Source organism: Nymphalis io, chromosome 8 (assembly GCF_905147045.1).
Source record: "Nymphalis io chromosome 8, ilAglIoxx1.1, whole genome shotgun sequence".
In the NCBI taxonomy this organism is placed as follows: domain Eukaryota; kingdom Metazoa; phylum Arthropoda; class Insecta; order Lepidoptera; family Nymphalidae; genus Nymphalis; species Nymphalis io.
Window position 1 is genome coordinate 5757220 of NC_065895.1, and position 19570 is coordinate 5776789.

The following is a 19570-nucleotide window of genomic DNA, read 5'->3' on the forward strand; positions in this document are numbered from 1 at the left end:
TCTTTGGCGGATATATTTATCGGATTCGGCACGCGGCTCTGATTTACACGAACCAGATGTTACCAAACCAAGTAATGCCAAACCATTTTACATGAAACTACTTCAAATGGTAATTAATAATTCATAAGCAACTTAAACTAATTGGTCATAACATTTATTAGCCCTAGGCCTTATTTTGACGTAATGCCCCAGTGGATAGAACATGTTCATTATTTACGCTTATTTACTTTTTTAACCTTACTTCTATATTCAATAATAAAACAAGTAGACAATTTTGTTATAATTGATACTTTAATAACAGTTCTTTCATTTTGAACGATTTTTAAGGACTTTTACAGACAATATATTCACAAACATAAAAAAAACATAGTAAGAGATTAAAATACACGAACCAGTTAAGAACCGGAAATTGATATTTATTTCTCACTATACAATACGTAACAACAACGAAAAAAATAAAATAATAATTTATATCGTATTTTGTTAATAGTTTTTAGTATGATTGCTTGCGTATTAAATTTATTTTGTAAATTGACATACAAAGAAACTATTTGTATTCAAGCCATTTGTATGATGAATTAAAATTGGTCCAGTTCAGGAATATACTTTGTTAGATTTAATGTGAACGTTCTATTCTTATCAACGGACATTCTGCAAATATTCAACAATAAAATGGAGAACTTTCTATCTTCAGAAATAAAGTAGACAAACAAAACATAGTAGTTCAATAATAATGACTAAACTGTGTATTTTAATTTTGTTGCAGCAGAAGCGAGGAATAAGTTTCAAATATTGTACTTAAAAATTAATATATGTATATATATATATACATATACAATTCAGAAACACAAAAAGTTGCATAAAGTACACGATTCTACTTTTATATAAATTAAAATAGGATTCTATTTGAAGCATTTTGCAAAATTTAATGCACTTACGTTACTCTTTGAATAAAACCGTCAGGTTAACAGACAGAGGGATGAAGAAATTATAAGTACATCTCGTTTCAACCAATATTAAATTGTCGTACCTTCACTTTACGTAATTTTACCTACCACCATTTCTTCAATAACCTTATAATGATATTGAACAAGTATTTTTTTTCTGTTTAATGAAATGCGAATTTGGCACAGATACGTGTGTATATCATAACTACAATACGGAAAAAGTCGTTAGTTTTATTAACAATTTCATTATCTATATAAAAATAAAATGGTAGTGTCTTTCTGATATTTCAAAATAACTTTTTTTAAGTTAATAAAGTTACCAAAACAACTATTATCTCAATTTCGTCCGTCAATCTGTTTGCCCAGGGATATCTTTAAAACGTATCTAAATTCCTAATGTCAATAACTAGTTTATTATAATGGGAGTATTTCAAGGTACCATTTAATCTTCATTTAATTAAAATGCGTTGAGTGTATCAAAAGTTATAACAACTCTAAAGTTACGTAAATATTTGTTTACCTCTTTAGACAGATAAGTAACTATAATCATTAAATCTATTTTTAGGATTTTCCGAAATTGTTTTGCTTCAGTTCATAACATTTTACGACTTATTACCATTCCATGCTATATCCAGTCAGTAATAATCAGTAGTCAATATAAAATGTTTCACATTAATTTTAATATGAACATTGAACACAATACTAATATCGTTAGAAACGATCACGAGATCGTTTCTAAATTGTTTACTTGTAATCTCGTTACAACTGTTATTTAAGTTAAGAAACATATTTTAAATATTCGATTAAATTTAAGGAAATAACGCCAAACATTTTAAATTCTATCATTTAAGGACCTGTCAATGGTCAGCTGTTCACATAAGTGAATATGGAGGTAAAGTGGCGTTGAGAGTGTCAACTATAACGAGGTAGCCAGTGTACCACGGCACATACGTAACGCGATAAATTTACATATTGTCGACGCTGACAGTTCCGCACCTCCTATGACACATAGGTGAATACATTCTCAGTTCCGGGAATAAATGTATTCATTGTTACTATATAATTTCCTAGCTCATAACTATTTTAAATGCCGGGAGCAATTAGTACAAGGTTACAGCGCGAATAGCGCTGTTTTCATAGATTATTATCCGAGGGAGGCAACAATCGGGTGCAAGGTATGACGTAATCGCCAATACCGCTGAGAATTAACCCCTAATGGTTGCAACGTCGAACAACGTTTCGAATACATAATTTTTTTTATTTTTACCAGTTAAATAAATATCGTCGGGTAATTGTAAAATAATTTAAATTTAAATTTTAACATTTAAATTAAAGTATTAAAACTCAATTGTATGTGTTGCACTGAACACAATACTAGTACATAGGTTATTTATTACTGCACGTCATTTCCAAGGCTGACAACCAAAATAAGACTATCGACTAACTCCAATTATTATCATCTAGGAAATGAAAGTTCATGCTTAAATTATAAATGCATTTTACGATAAAACTTAATTTCCTTCATAAATTAGACACGCCTGTTGGTTTTTTCTGTTTTTGTATTTTATAATTCTCATGAGTAATGAGAACACTAATCGTAATACATAATTTACCACGCCTCACATACATGAACAATACGATACATATTTATATTTATACACAATAATTTTGAATAGCGACGAGACTAACCTGTTGCCACACGTGGTACGGAAAGCGATAGGCCACCAACGCGGCAGCGATAGTATGTGCGGTGGGTAGAAGCAGACCGAAAGCGGCTGCAACTGGCGCGCCTACTGGTAATAGCGCGTAGGCAGCGAAAACAGCCCAGACTACGTGGGCCGCGCCTTCTGCCGCCGCGCCAGGGTTCCAAGCGGGCAGCGTAGCGGCTAAAGCCGTGCCACCACCCGCGAGAGCTAGCCAGCAAGCGCGCGGTAAGCGCCTCTCCGGTGCCACACTGCTGGTGCGCCCGCACCACCATGCGAGCCCGCCACATAGCACGGCGTGCGCGGTTAACACGCCCACCTAGAAGAATACTTATTTGTAAAATCAAAATCCTGAACAGTACGAGTATTTATTTTTAACTATGAATTTACAACTGTTTGGCATTACAAACATATAATATTCATATAAAATGATTCCTACCTGTGGCGCTCTCCGCCAACCTTTCGTGGCATCGACGCCTGCGAGCGCAGCAGCGAGCACGGCCCAGAGTGCAAGTGCGGAACCCACTGATGAGCGCTGCAACTTGCACGCATAGCGCGCATACAGCTCTTCTAGTTCGGCGGATTCGAAGCGGCGGCGCGCGAGCAACCGCGCCAGCGGCCCGCGCGCCGACATCGCCTTCACTGCGTGATCCATGCTCTGTTTCGTCGTCTCACCTCACCTGCGCACCCTCACGTACCTCCCTCCGCCTCATCTAAGCAAAGCGAATTTGCAGACATTAATAAATAATCACACAACACACTTTACTTTTAGCTACTTAGACTAACTGACAAGGTAAGTCCTACGCCAATAAGGATGCAATCAGGCGTTACTGAAATCTATTATTTTATTTTTAAATCAATGAGAAGTATAGAACAATTCACCGTTTCACTTTCGTTTCACGTTCAATTCACTAATTTAAAATTAAACTATTTAAGAACATCCTGATCATAAAGTTTCCGACGAAACCCAACAATATCAACTTAACAGAACAAGTGAAAATAATATATGTACAACTTTTAACATTATACTACTATTTTATAATCGACCATGTTCCATTTATCAACGTATTAAAATATGTTAATTTTTATTAAATTTAAATTTTTATTAAATGTTTATAACATATTAAGATGTTATATTATTTTTATAAATGATTGTATTAATAAGATATTGGCATTGTGATTACCTATAAAGCAGCAGATCCCGGGAGGAAAAATTAGTTTTTATTTTTCAAGAAATTTTCATTACCAACTCAAAGCTAGCAACGGTCAATATACTATAACGGGTGTCATAAACATACGTTATGACACACTGAGCGTGTAAAGGTCTTCCATACCGATTTTGGCCACGGCGGCCAATCTCAAGAGAGATTAGCCAACTGCGCAGGACATATTATATAAAAATATCTATGCTCATAACTGTGTAGAAAATAAAAAAGTAGAAAGTTAATGAAGTTGATAAAGAAATAGTTTGATTTTTTTAGTAATATTGTTTTATATCATAATTTGAACCAGAAAATGCACTATTATTATACATATCCACTTTAAATTTGTCTATATGCTGTAAATGTAGTTTTCGGATTATTGATGTGCGCTAAGAAAGAATTTAGCATTTCTTTAATGTGGTCTGCCTCTCCTGCAGCTTCAACTTCAACCAATCGACATCCGAATTGGATTTTTAAGAAGTATTAATAATGTTCGCAAAGGCTAATACAAGACCAGTTTCTGTTAAGTCTAAAATAAAAACATGGAAAACCAACTATTAATATAACTACTTCATTAACAAAACATGCTTTTCATTTTATTATATTAATAAATTTGACCACGAGTAAACTTCTGATTCGAATAAACGTGTTTTCATTGCTACTGTAAAAAAAGGTTGTTTTTCTCTTTGTGCATTTAAAACTACGCCGAGCGTTTGAGCAGTTATTTGTTTAACATAAACGCACCACAGAACTGCGCCACGACCAGCCCGGCAGCTTGCTCTTCAGTAAGAATAATATATTTTTTACAGCCCATGCAAATACTAGAAATAAACAAAAGAACACGAATATTTAAACTACAAAAATATTAATGAAAATCGGTTCAAAATAGATTAAAGTTAACAATTTTTTGTAGAGTTATTGTTAGTATATTTATTATTTCTTTAGATTCATTCTAACTAACGATATGGCCTCGTCAAATAGAGAAGTCACTTAACCAGTGGTTCATTACACCATCATAATGATTAGTATAATCTAACAGTATCTTATTTCATACCTACTATATATATGTATATATAGTATTGATTGACGGCCGAGTGGTTAGAACAAGTAAACACATTGTAAGGAAACCTGCATACGTCGCATGAAAGTCTACCATATGTGTATTAACCAATCCGCTTTGAAGCAGCGTGGTAGAATCCGTCCAAAACTGTTGAGGAGAGGAGACTATATATAGCCTAGCAGTCGGACATTGGTATGCTGTTACTTTCAGTTAAGCTAGTTTAAAATATAACATGCAAAAATCAACATTTCGATAAGTGATTTTTATAAAGATATATAACAATAACAACAATCTACAAGCAATATATAATATACAATTCTATATATACCCTAAGAAAGCGGTAAACGAATGGAAATCAGTACGATTTGTAGCTCAAGCCATAGAACATTTAGTACTTTTTATCTTTGTCTTGTATATATCCATGCGAACGATGTCGCAGACAATTGTTTTATTAATATACGTGCAATGCAATTATAAATGAAAAGACTGAAGTATAACAGCACAATGTAAAGCCGTGTAACGACAAAGCGATTTTAATGATCGAATAAATATTATTTAAAATGGAACCATTATTATGAAAATTAATTAATTTTAAACATTTAAAATTACACAAAGAATTATTAAAGATCTGTAATCTTCTCTCGTGTAATATATTATTTATTTATATTTTATTATGTCCACTCAGAGATATTATTAAATTTATTTTCTTAAATTATAAATTTCAATAAATGAATAACTTCTTGAATGAACATGATTCAGACGAATCAGTAATGTAATAAACTGCTTACATTTCTTTGAAATCTCAACTTAATAGTATTTGAATTTAAAGAGGAAGAAGATCAAAAGCGAATCATCTAAGCAATTCGTTCGTTGTGACATTTTGTTACAAATCGCTGTCGCTGGTGGTGGAATAACCAGAAGGGGAGAGGGGGTCACGGTCGCCGGGTCAATAAACCCAGTAGGCATCGCGGTAGACGAATGAAACACGGAACGCGGAGCGCCGCGGCGTCATTCGACGCACCCACTGCACTACTGTGAAAAAAATTCAGCCTTTCAAAACAACCACACAAACGCAGCCTTTCACCATACCATGCGCCAGGTACTCGCAGATTCATGCTCGTATCATCCTTTGTAACGAACCACCTATATTAGGTGCATTTATATCTGTACGGCAGAGCTACTGCGTCTGCCGATTGATTTTCATCGTGCATAAGTATTATCAGCCATTTTATTTGTGTAATATTAATTACGAATAAATTAAGTAATTATTTTACACTTAATAAATATGACAAATATTATTATATTCAGATACATTATGAAACATTCAATTAAAACAAAATATATGAAATATAAGATTTAATTACATTAAAACCAAATATATGTATATATAATTAGTTATTTTTTTGTGAAATAGGCGGACACGCAATTGGGTCGCTTGTTGGTAAGTGGTCACCCCAGCTTATAAACATTGGCACTATAAAAAATATTAACCATTCCTTGTATGGATATCCCATTGCGCCAACAATCTGTTTTGCGGTAGAATATCTGATGAGTGAGTGGTACCTATCCAAATGGGTTTACACACTACCCACCGTAGGAAGGTAGGTAGGTAGTAGTTACATGCAAATTGCAAATACGCTGTCCTTGTCAATGTAATTCTCATTTGAAATAAGACGAAAAACCATTGAATGTCAATAAAACATTGTATACATATATCTATATAAGCTTGTTACTATGATCGTATTAATGAAGCACTAGAAACAATTGCATCGTAGCTCTTTGTAATGCAATCAATTCAAATGTCATCGTTATAATAATAATTTAATTAATGGATCAATTTCAGATGTCTATATAGCAAAACACAAGTCTCATCAGTCGAATGATAATTAGAATGAGGTCGTTATTAACACCTTCGCCATCAACATGGATGTGTGCGTGTGTGTATTTGGTTGCATGTGTGTAATAGATTATGTCGCTTCTAAATAATTCGTAAACAAATATATCACTTTAAAATTACACTTGAATCTAAATCATTAATTCTTGTTATAATATTAAATCGAGTTACGATAAAATTAATTCGAACATGAAATATTTGCATTACATTTTGTAATTGATCGAAAAATAAACACTAGCATATTACACATAGCATCATTTAGTTCTGTGGGTAGTCTGAAGAATTCTTCTTCATAATTCAGGCATTAAATCAGAAAATATGTTTATATAAGGTAGTATCACGAATTTTGCCAAAGTAAAAGGGCAATACATCCAAATAGTTGACTTGCTTTAACATCTGTCAACAGCGCACAGCCGGCGACGGCAAAAATAGACTGTCACCTCGAAATATGAATAAATAGCCGACTATTTACAACAGCACCGCATGTACAACACAGAAGCCGTACTCTGTTATAATGTATCACGCAAAATCTCTCCGCCTACTTAGTTCAGCTATTTGACACTGAATTAAATTTACCCGGTCTAAATTTTATAACATACCGAGCATTTGGTCGACGGGGACGCCGTACTTTCGTATAAAAATACTTCAAATACAAGTCCGCCTACAAGATGACAACACATCGTAGACTATGACATTGATTTTTATTGTGTAAAGTTGACTCGTTTAAAGAATGGAGTCATAAAAACAATAAAAAGAACAGGTTGATAAGTTAAGCAACAATACGTTGCAAGCAGTTCGCCGTGAAGATAAAAATCATCGCGGTTTCGTAGATTTTAATCAATAGCTTAACAAATTAAATGAAATATTTCAAAATATTTCATTTTCTTGTTCATTGTTGTTAATTATACAGAGAAAAATAAATACCACTGGGCCATCTCGACTTTTTTAACGACGCGTGAATCTTAACCGATGAACGTGGGTTCAAACCCGGGCAAGCACCTCTGAATTTTCATGTGCTTAATTTCTGTTTATAATTCATCTCGTGCTGTTCGGTGAAGGAAAACATCGTGAGGAAACCTGCATGTGTCGAATTTCATCGAAATTCTGCCACATGTGTATTCCACCAATCCGCATTGGAGCAGCGTGGTGGAATAAGCTCCAAGCCTTCTCCTCAAAAAGGGAGAGGAGGCCTTGGCCAAGCAGGTGGGACATTTACAGGCTGTTACTTACTTTACTTTAAAATAAATGGAATATAATTAATATCTAATGTTGATGTATAGTTATAAAAACTTTACGAAAGTTTTTTTTTAGTTTTAATTAGAAATGTATATTTATTACTGAAACAATTTTAACCTCCCTTTAGAGATAAAAATAGTACATTAGTAAAGAAGCTAATTACATAATTTTTTATGTCAGTCTATCCCGTTTCTTTGAAAAAGAAGAATTTTTAGTTAGTAATAACGTGGGAAGACTTTAATGTCGTCGACAAACAAACATAGCCGTGGAGTACCGGCTTAGAATAGTACTCCCCCAATCTCATCCCGTGGGTGTCGTAAGAGGCGACTGAGGGACGGGGAAAAGGGGGGATGGGCAGCAGCGTCCCCCCTCCCATAAACATCTTACCCCCTACTGCGCTCGCCAACACGCCTGCCCAGCGCGGCGAGTATGGGCAAACCCCTCCCTAAATGGCAGATGCGCCCAAAAAAAGGCCCCCAGTTACCGGCAAGCCCGCTAGGCCCGACCAAGGTAGCGGTCGTGGTATCGGCAGGGCAGGGGGTGCTAAGAATCACCGGTTCACGGCAGGCTACCGTATAAAACGACTGAAAATGGCAACGTATAATGGACGCTCGATGAGGCTGGACCATCACCTCGCCGAATTAGAAGTAGAGTTAAGTCATATAAACTGGCATATACTGGGGTTATCTGAAGTCCGAAGACAGGGGGAGGACACGATAACTCTAGAGTCCGGTAACTTACTCTACTTCCGCGAAGGTGATAACCTCTCCCAGGGTGGTGTCGGTTTTCTAGTCAAAAAGGATCTCATTAGCAGCATTGTGGAAATCAGTAGTGTGTCGAACCGGGTAGCGTACCTTGTCCTAAAACTTTCCGACAGGTACTCCCTGAAGGTTGTACAGGTATATGCGCCAACTTCGACATACTCTGATGATGTGGTCGAAGCGATGTACGAGGACATCGCAAAGGCCCTCAACGACACCTCGAGGGCCCACTACAATGTTGTTATGGGAGACTTTAATGCTAAAGTGGGAGTACAAGATAGCGGTGAATCGAAAGTCGGACCTTACGGCTTGGGCTGCAGAAATCACAGGGGGCAAATGCTGGTAAACTTTCTCGAAGCGCAGGGGCTTTTTTTGATGAATTCTTTCTTTCAAAAGAAGCCTCAGAGGAGGTGGACCTGGCGAAGCCCCGATAACGTGACAAGGAACGAGATAGACTTTATCATCTCGAATAAAAGGCACATATTTAGAGATGTTTCAGTGATCAACAGGTTTAATACCGGAAGTGATCACCGCTTGGTTCGAGGCACTCTAAATATCAACTTAAAAGCCGAAAGATCGAGAATGATGAGGTCTACTCTCCGACCTACCATGCTCCAAGCTGCTCAAGGCTCCGAAAAGTTCCAAATGGAACTTCAAAATCAATTCACCGCGTTGGAAACCATAAGCAGCATTGATGAGAGAACCGACACGCTGGTCAAAATACTGCAAAACACATCCCGCAAGTGTTTTCCGCCACAGAGAAGAGACAACGCACCAAAACTCTCTGCTGAGACACTCGAGCTCATGAGAAAACGACGAGAACTACCATCGTTTTTGTCAGATAAGGCCTTAAACCGAACAATAAAAACGCTGACGCGACGCGATCTCCGACGCTCCAATACCCGTGCCATCAAGGCTGCGATTGAGCAAAATCGGGGATCGAAAGTGTTCGCTCGCAAGTTTGGGAGGCCGCGTCTGACAAAACTTAAAACTGAAAATGGTGGGGTCGTTACCTCTAGGCCTGAGATTATCGGAGAAGTAGAGAGGTTTTATGGGCAGTTGTTCTCTTCAAGATCGGATAAACCCATGGGAATCAGTATTGATGACCAGCGCGCCCCTCTTATGCGCCATTACTCCGAGGAGCTCCCGGTCGTTGACCAAGGAGAGATTAGGGCGGCTCTAGAACAGCTTAAAAACAACAAATCTCCGGGAGATGACGGAATCACAACAGAGTTGCTTAAGGCAGGCGGGACTCCGGTCCTGAAAGAGCTAGCAAGCCTCTTTAATTCCGTCATCCAACATGGCAAGACCCCGGAAACGTGGAGCGGGAGTGAGGTGGTACTGTTTTTCAAGAAAGGTGATAAAACCCTCTTGAAAAACTACAGACCAATCTCCCTCCTGAGTCACGTGTATAAGCTGTTCTCAAGAGTCGTCACGAACCGTCTCGCCAGACGACTTGACGAGTTCCAGCCCCCAGAGCAAGCCGGCTTTCGATCAGGCTACAGCACCGTGGACCACATCCATACTGTTCGGCAGATTGTGCAGAAGACCGAAGAGTACAATCAGCCGCTGTGTATGGCATTTGTGGACTACGAGAAAGCCTTCGACTCCATCGAAACCTGGGCAGTGCTCGACTCATTGCAGAGATGTCATATCGATTGGAGATATATCGAGGTACTGAGATGTCTGTACAACGCCGCTACAATGACTGTCCACATCCAGGACTGTAAGACGAAGGCGATCCAATTGCGCAGAGGGGTGAGACAGGGGGATGTAATATCCCCGAAACTGTTCACCAACGCGTTGGAAGACGTTTTCAAAACGCTGGATTGGACTAGGTATGGAGTCAATGTAAACGGCGAGTACATCTCACACCTTCGATTTGCCGACGATATCGTCATTATAGCAGAGTCGCTGGAACAACTCACCGAAATGCTGCGTAGCCTAGGCGAGTCTTCCCGGTGTGTCGGTCTCGGCATGAACTTGGACAAGACCAAGGTCATGTTCAATAGGCATGTCGTGCCGGGACCGATATACGTCGAGGGGAAACCTCTAGAAGTTGTTAGTGAATATACCTACCTAGGACAGATAATACAAGTCGGTAGGAACAACTTCGAGAAGGAAGCCGATCGAAGAATTCGCTTGGGATGGGCAGCATTTGGCAACCTTCGTCAAGTCCTCAAGTCGTCTATACCGCAATGTTTGAAGACGAAAGTCTTCAACCAATGCGTCTTACCTGCCATGACATACGGTGCCGAAACGTGGACACTAACTGCGGGACTAGTCCACAAATTCAAAGTCGCTCAGCGTGCTATGGAGCGAGCTATGCTCGGAGTATCTTTGAAGGATAAGATCAGAAATGAGATTATCCGGAAAAGAACCGGAGTCACCGACATAGCTTGCAAAATTAGCAGGCTGAAGTGGCAGTGGGCTGGTCACGTATGTCGTAGGACCGATGGCCGTTGGAGCAGACGAGTCCTAGAGTGGAGACCGCGAATCGGCAAGCGCAGCGTAGGGCGCCCTCCAGCCAGGTGGACCGACGACCTTAAGAAGGTGGCGGGCACCAACTGGATGCGGAAGGCGGAGGACAGGGAGCTTTGGCGCACCTTGGGAGAGGCCTATGTTCAGCAGTGGACAACGATTGGCTGTTGATTGAAACATATTGTAAATACCATATTTTAAGGTGACAGTAATTTTTTCTAAACAATAAATTTGAGTCAAAATGATCGAAAATTATTGTGGAATCTCTCATAAAAGTATTTTCGTAGCGCCTTTACTCTTTCAAAATTCCAATCAAACCCAATTTTAATTTTAGGTCATATACAAAAATAATTAAAAGTTCGAAAAGTATAAAACGTGTCATAGATTTTGCGTCGGCGGTGAAAATGAAAAGAAAAACCGTTTAAAAGTGCTATTATGAATATCAGCCTAACACATGACTGCCTACTGACCTATTTTCATTTAACACAGAAACCTCACTCTAATTACAAGAATTCTATACAAAATCCGGTTATAATTTTATCTGAAAAGCACAAGCTATGCAATTTAAAATGAGAAACCTCTTAGGCATAATTGTGTTTACGCGCGAAACGACAAACATCTATTTTGACTAATACATTTTTATGTTTACTTAGTAAAAATTGAAATTTTAAGTAACTGAATAAAAACAAATGTTTTATTATTCTGCACCAGATTATTTAAAAAATAAAAATGCACTGGACCTGTATCTCTATCTGTCTCTCATTAATTTCATATATTTGATTTAATATCTTCATTTAGCGAAGTTGTTATTATAACTATATACTGTCTAAAAATCGGTTGTCTAATCCAAAATCGTGTTGGATTTCGCTTGCCTATGAGCTATGTATATAGCATATATAAGCCGTCGTTAACATTCGGGCCCGACCACCCGACAAACTCCACTCCACTTGTTCGGCTTATTGATCTTATTTTTCTATATTGTCAGTATTTTATATAAATATATATATAATATACACATTTAATATATAATAATAATATATACATTTTGAGGAGGCGAGCAGTGTAACTACAGGGATATAACATCTTAGTTCCCAAGGTTGGTGAAGCATTGGCGAAAGTACTGATAGTGATTCCGACTTCAATCGAACCCAACATCTGACTAATGTGAACAGAAACGGCGACATCCTGTTTAGATACAGAACCGTCGACCGACAACTGGATTCGGGACTTTTCTTTTCGGCTTATCTCAGTAGAATAATGAACCAAAGGCAATTGTATATTTCGATTTTAAATAAATGTGATTTTAAAACACTCAATAAAACGTCAAAATCGCATATTCGATTGCTATAGATTTTTTCAAATTCAACTAGGACATAAAAAAATAAGGCTTAATTATTAAGCAATAATATCAACTCTAAGGTTAAAAATATTAATACGTAAATGTAACATTTAACTTTATATCCACTCGAATTAAGTTAATTATTAATATTGCAAATTCCCAAATGGGCCGTTACGTGGCGCCTCTCTGAGCATGTCACGCTAATGTTTGGTTTGGACTCAAGTCAAAACGTTACGGAAGTGAGGGTCGTGGCCAAGGGCGGCTATTCCCGAACTATCTAACATTACTGAAACCATGATTTCCCCAACAAATGGCACGATGCAACGAATAATAAATCCAAGTGCACACGCGATAACTATTAGCAAAATGAAACACCGTGTTAATAACTTAGTTGTATCGAGTCACTATGACTAATATACATAAGTATACATCATGTAGGCACTTCACTTTTGAATTTCATAATGATATCACTCAAGTGAAATTGTTATTTTTAATTGTAACAAAGTTAAACCATCAGTTTAAGATAACCATTTTTATATGAATAATTTTATTTCAAAAGAAAACTAGAAGTCAATTTTGCTTCTTCGACTTTCATTGACTAGGAAAATAATAATTACCTTTATTAGTAAACGTGCATATTATTACTATTTTCTTAGTCAAAGAGAAACTTAAACTATTGGTATCAACTCTACTTAAGGCAGTTATTATATAGGTTATTTTACAGAAAGAGGTTTTCGGAATTCTCCAAGGAGCATCAAATACTTTATGAATAATGAATTTACACAAGGTAACTAGAGTTAGTCCTCCTGGATTACGGACTTCAAAAAGGTAATTAAACATGACGGGCGGATGTACCAGTTATTACTACTAAAATATTTCGCAGGGACTACGCCACGCTGACTACGCTTCTTGATTTCATTAAATAATTTACAGAAAATCATAAAATATCTGCAAAAATAAGTGTTATTTTTAGTAATTTTATTTAAATTCAATTACTTAATACCATACCAATTATTATTACCATCATCATTTAAATGAGACTACTTTATTTAATACCAACTGTAATAGCATAATAAAGTTTAAATCCTTTATAAGCAGTATTAATACGGCCTGAGAGCTAACTCTTTGCAAAATAAATAAAATAAAACAAACCCGGGTTATATCAGGTTCTGAAATTGAATTAGGTCCACTAATTTGATTTCAAAACCGGATATTTGCCGAAAGTTTCAGATTTTTTTTTAAAAAAAAGACGCTAGCTAGCCTTTGATAGGCGAAGGAGACCAAACGAAAGAGAAAACTAAGCATTCACATTTGAACCTAAGACGGCGGGAATTGAAAGCAAACGATATTTTGCGAGGGAATATCCCTCGCAAAATAGCAGTGCCTATATTATGAGGTTTTATGTGACTGGAGTTACTAAGTGATGCTTGCGAATATGATATATTGCGACCCGATCGGACATTTTATAGAGCGTTTACGTAATATTTCTCTGCACATTTACATTTTTTCATTCAATAATATAAAGTAGATGATACACCGTATTCATGGCCGTATTTTAAAATATTTTAGTCATACATATGACTAATATACAATTCAACATTTTAAAGTAATGCAATACAACAATAGGTAGCACCTTATATTACTATTAAATCGTAAATCTAATTTCCATGATGACATGTTACCGCACTTTCACTTTAATAGCACGGGGAGATGAATCTTTAAAATGGTTTGATTTATGAAGTAATAAATAAATACAAAATAACATTTTCAAACTCAAAATATACAAAAGAATATTACGCAATTGTAAATCGATTGTAAATGCCAAAATAAATCCGCTCGTGGCAGCAGGAAACAATCCTTCTATCTACAATGCAATCTTTATTTAATAGATCAACGGAATTTATTTAAAATATTTAAACGCCTACACTTAAATCGATTACAAGAAACAGCACGAATTTGTAAATTCAAATAAAACCAGTGCAAGTAATATATTAAGCTCTATTGGATTTTTAAGATTATTATATGAGATATTAATTAGACATTTTATTTATTCTCAAAGAAGATTGTATTTGAATTATGTGTATATTTGAGTAGCGATTGTCATAGTCTGTATAATTAGTATGACTTGAACCTGAATGAAAAATCATGAAATATTCTAAAACCTCTATTTTTTATAATGAAATTATAAATTTATTTTTTAAATATATTTATTTATTAGTAAATCCTAAATCTTTACAGTCGATAAATTTAAAATATCAATACAAAGTATATACTCCGTATAAATATGTTCTGAATTAGTTATGTAGACTTCACATTGCATTTAAAATATGGTAATGTTATAAATATAAAGCAATGGATATTTCGCGCTCGACTTTTAAACACGGAATAATAAAATACAAATTTTACAAGGACATTATACACTACCCACGAAATCGACTATTTACTAAAAAAACTGCACATAAATCATACAACGAAAACACAAAGATCACATCTTAACATTTTGACTTTAAAAACTTAACGTTAGCCATAAAAAACCGGCTAAACTTGAAGTTTATTGCTACAAACATCAACGTATGAATTCGTCTCAAACAAAAAATATTTAAAAAAAATGGTAATGAAAATATATAGTTTTAGTTGTTACTTGTGAGATTAAGACCTCAATTCGAATTTAAAAATAGCTGTTCCCCGCAACGCCATCTTCATCAAATTTATTTAACATGTAAATCAGAAAGACAGAGTTGCGAATCGAATTTTAAATGTTAGACCGATTTTAGTTTGAATCGTGTACTCTAGGCGTGCATAATTATTAAATAACAATTATGATTAATTAAATGAAAGTTTTCATAAAAATACCCTTTGTATTCAATTTCATTAGCATCGGAACAGCCGTTCGAGTATGGGTAATTATCATCGAAAGACACAACTTTTCGCATTTATTATATTTAAAAGTCGAATACATTCCCAATTAAAAATTTAACGGCACCAAGCCTTGGTTATTATTAAAGTATAAATGTTTATATCGCAAGCATGAATGGCCATTGATAGTCGTTACACATTATCTAAATTATTTAAGAAATGGGGCAAGGACGCAGTGATACCCAAATAAGTAAAAAAGCGAGGTAAACATTTACATTAAAAATATTCATATTTAAATTTATTTTCACGAATCATATTGCCTTTATTATTGTTTCAAAACACATTGATTATTAATTGAATTTTATTACAAAAATTAATATATTAATAGTCGTATCAGCGACTTATCGATCGTAAATTTCAATTAAACTGTTTTTAATATTAACAGGTGCTGTAATATATTAACATAATTATGTATAAGAAATATTTATAAAAAAAAATAACAACGTACTCAATAAAATAATGACAGTAATTTTAATTTAATTTGGTTACCTGATATATAGTTAACAAGTTAAACATAAGGGAGCAGTTTGGCTACTCTTTATGATTGGATGCCGTGGCCGAAAATCGCTTAGGAGGATACCTTAGGGGTAATATCGAGTCGAATCCCGTGACGTCAAACGGCATGACGCTCTTTTATGCCGTCATGTTCGCCGCCGCTCTCTACTCTTTTGTGTGTACGTGACGCATATATCTATCTATTTTACTGTTTTTATTTATTTGACTACATATTTATTCATTGGTAATATGTGAAGAAGATAAAAATAAACGGGTACCCGAACCGCATATTATCAGTGTTGTCATAACATTGGTATAAGATAAAACAATCCGTAACAATTAGTGCGCCATCCGAAAGCCATTACGAGTGATAATACTAAACGTATCGTGCTTCCGTTCTTTGCTATCGCGTATGACAAAATAACTTTTCTTGGCAACTAATTCTATAAATAAAGTATCGATTAATCAATTTGTGATGCCAAGATTAACGATTGATGTGGTGATTACCGAGTAAAGAAACTTATACCCGTGTTATTATTAGAAGCGTCTCGTCTTTTAATTTAGATCTGTTGCGTTTACGCCGAAATACGAAAATAATATCATCGCAGTTAACAAATAATAAAGTGGCCAGACCCGACTGGTAGGCGGTGAACCCAGAGCATTGGCGCACCTTGGGATAGACCAACCGAAGCCAAGATGATCACCTATTGTCTATCTACATTTAATTTCTTAAATAAACATAAAAAGCCAAAAATATTAAATTTTTTAACTTATCGTATACTGCACGTGCAAACTTAAAAAAAAATAAGTTAAAGAATACTTTAGTACTATTGTCACCCTTTTTAAATATCAAAGTCAGTTGAATATACTAAATATATTTGCTTTCTTAAGACTTCGCATTGAGGATAAAAGAACACATTCTGCTTTGTGTTTATATTTTTTGTTTGCACTATAAAGTGAGAACAGCATGAGTACCCTTCATGTTCCTGTGATTGTGCTGAATGCTGCAATGTCAATAACATGAAAAAAACGTCTTATACGACATTTACCGTTTTGAAATCATAGTATCTATACCTTTTAAATAATTATATACGGACTTTTACAATTTCTTTAATTTATAAAACTTGAAGACTTTATACAGCTTCCAAGATTGACTAGGATACCCTTAAAGTTTGATCAATAATCAGATTAGTTTATTTTTACGAATATTAAAATTTACAAAATAAAACTGATAAATACACAAACCTACACGAAGCGAATTAGAATATTATTTACTTATTGTTATAAAATATTATTTATTTAGAATAATATTTTATAAAATAAATAAGTATAATATTTATCATATTATTACATCATATTTTAAATTTCTTTACTGAGATAATATTTCAACTATATTGATTGAATAAATCCAGACTTTGTTTTATATAACTTACCACTTTAATTTAATAAAAAAATTAGTTAAAGCCAAAACCCATGTTCCGTACAAAGTATGTCAAAATAGAATCAAACGTCTATGGTATATATTTTGTCTTTTACAATATTTTAATAAAATGTACATGAAGAAATTTAAAATTATACAAAAAATTGTATGAAGTATTAATTAAAATATATATATTATTATATTCTGTTAAGCTACACGAGCTTAATTGCGATGAATAACGAGTATAAAAAAATGAAAGCTTGTTAACTTGTACTCGACTTTGGTCTCCTTTCGTATTTCGTAATTTATCCTCTTGAAGGTTTATTATAAAAAGGATTTGTCTATCAACCCTTTTACGATTAAATTAATTAACTAGTACTTTCAATTTAAAATAAGTAACTTATTATAAATTATTTGCTCACATCTATCCATCGGATATTGTTGATCATTAATGGGCTAGTCCGAGCCAATAGTTACCTCCAGAACCATGTATTATAAACTAAAAATTAAAATAAAAAATATTTTTCAATAAGTAGACGTTATAAAAAAATAATTCAACGTTTTTTAACTAAAGCAAAGCCTAAAAGTTTAACTTAATCGGACAGACATCATATTATACGTTTCGGGAAACCATAAGAATTTACCGAATGAAGCAAAAATTGTATTGTTCATTGTTTTTCAAGGTGACCAAGTTATAGAGGTCAACGTGAGATTGTGAACGATATTCAAGATGGTACAATTTGCTTTACGATAAACCTTTACCAATAAGTGCTATTCAAACAACGATTCCTTTGCCTTAATGATGTTTATAAACTCGACTGCATTGTATTCCAGTACATGTATTTATTCTTCTGTTAATGTGATTCTGTTTTATATGTATAAAAGGAACTTGGGTTTAAGTAGTTTTGTCAGGTCGACCTTTTAAAGTTGAACTTAAAAATATCGTATATAAAAATATATTTTAATCAATTATTATAATCCAATTTAAGAATTTTATTTCTCAAAAAAGAATACAATTCACTTAATTTAAAGCTTTTCTTATACATGCCAAGAACGTAAAACGTACGCAACTTTGTTAGCTGCATTTATTTGAACACTAATTTCCGCCCACGGATTCTCTCGCGTGTGGCTGGGCGAGGTGCTAGGTACCCTGAGTCCCTTTCTGTTCCTTGACGTGTTTGCAAAATTTCATGATGATCGGTTGAGTAGTTAAAACGCGAAAACAAACAAAATCTCGTTATTAATTATAACATTAGTATGGATTTGTCAAACATCTTTATAAAAATTGTTATTTCTACATGCAGTGTGTATCAAAATGTGTGAAGCCTAAGAAGTTCATGTTATTCAAAGTCTTCCCGTTTGCGAGTTATTGGCAGAACAGGAAACTTGTCATAAGCGTTAACGACGTAAATATGCTTAAATGTAGCTAACTAAACAATATATGTATTATATGAACATTTATAAACAGTAAAAGTCTACACTATTATAGTGTAACACATTTAATAGAACAATGTACTGAGTTTCATGCATAATGAATTAATTAAAAAAGTATCCTTACTCCTATTCGAAATATTCGAAAAACTTTCAAACATATAGTATTAGTCATTTATATATAGATAAATATGCCTTATATAAAATTTACAGTATTTTTCGGTGGCTTTAATCGCATTGGTTGCATGTCCAGACGAGTCGCGTCTGACGTAATCTTCTTTGGAATTTCAACAAAACCAGACCGTTTTAAAGAGTTACTATTCTATTGTCCTAAATTGAAGTAATTAATCCTATACATAAAAACGCGAATTAACTCTCCGATATTTTTAACTGAATTCATAACATCCTATTACGCTAAGAGTTTTCAGGTTCTTTACATGGTTATATAATTTGTCACGTTAAAAACTGTTAAGCAAAATATCGCGGTAAATCCTGATCGGATCATATTCTATTGCATGTGTATCAATCACCTGTACTAGAAAAACGTGGAAAAATAAGTTTCAAGCTATCTCCAAAACAAGAACCTATGGGCAGCTGTGGTCATCATATTTTTCTATAAAATCTCATTTATTCCTTGTAATATTTGATTCAATAACAAAGAATGTTTTATTTAGGTTGGTTACTA

The 19570-nt window shown here is 34.7% G+C and overlaps 1 protein-coding gene across 3 annotated transcripts in view; it reads right to left on the bottom strand.

Moving 5' to 3' along the window:
* Window positions 1-19570, bottom strand: part of LOC126770280 (Ca(2+)/calmodulin-responsive adenylate cyclase) — a 94009-nt gene that overhangs the window by 69362 nt on the left and 5077 nt on the right. For all 3 annotated transcript variants that reach the window (XM_050489593.1, XM_050489592.1, XM_050489591.1), the window contains exons 2-3: window positions 3090-3363; window positions 2637-2969 (exon numbers count right to left, since the gene is read on the bottom strand). In XM_050489593.1, coding sequence (XP_050345550.1) covers window positions 2637-2969; window positions 3090-3305 — 549 coding nt within the window. In that variant the 5' untranslated portion in view covers window positions 3306-3363. The remainder of the gene's footprint in view (window positions 1-2636; window positions 2970-3089; window positions 3364-19570) is intronic.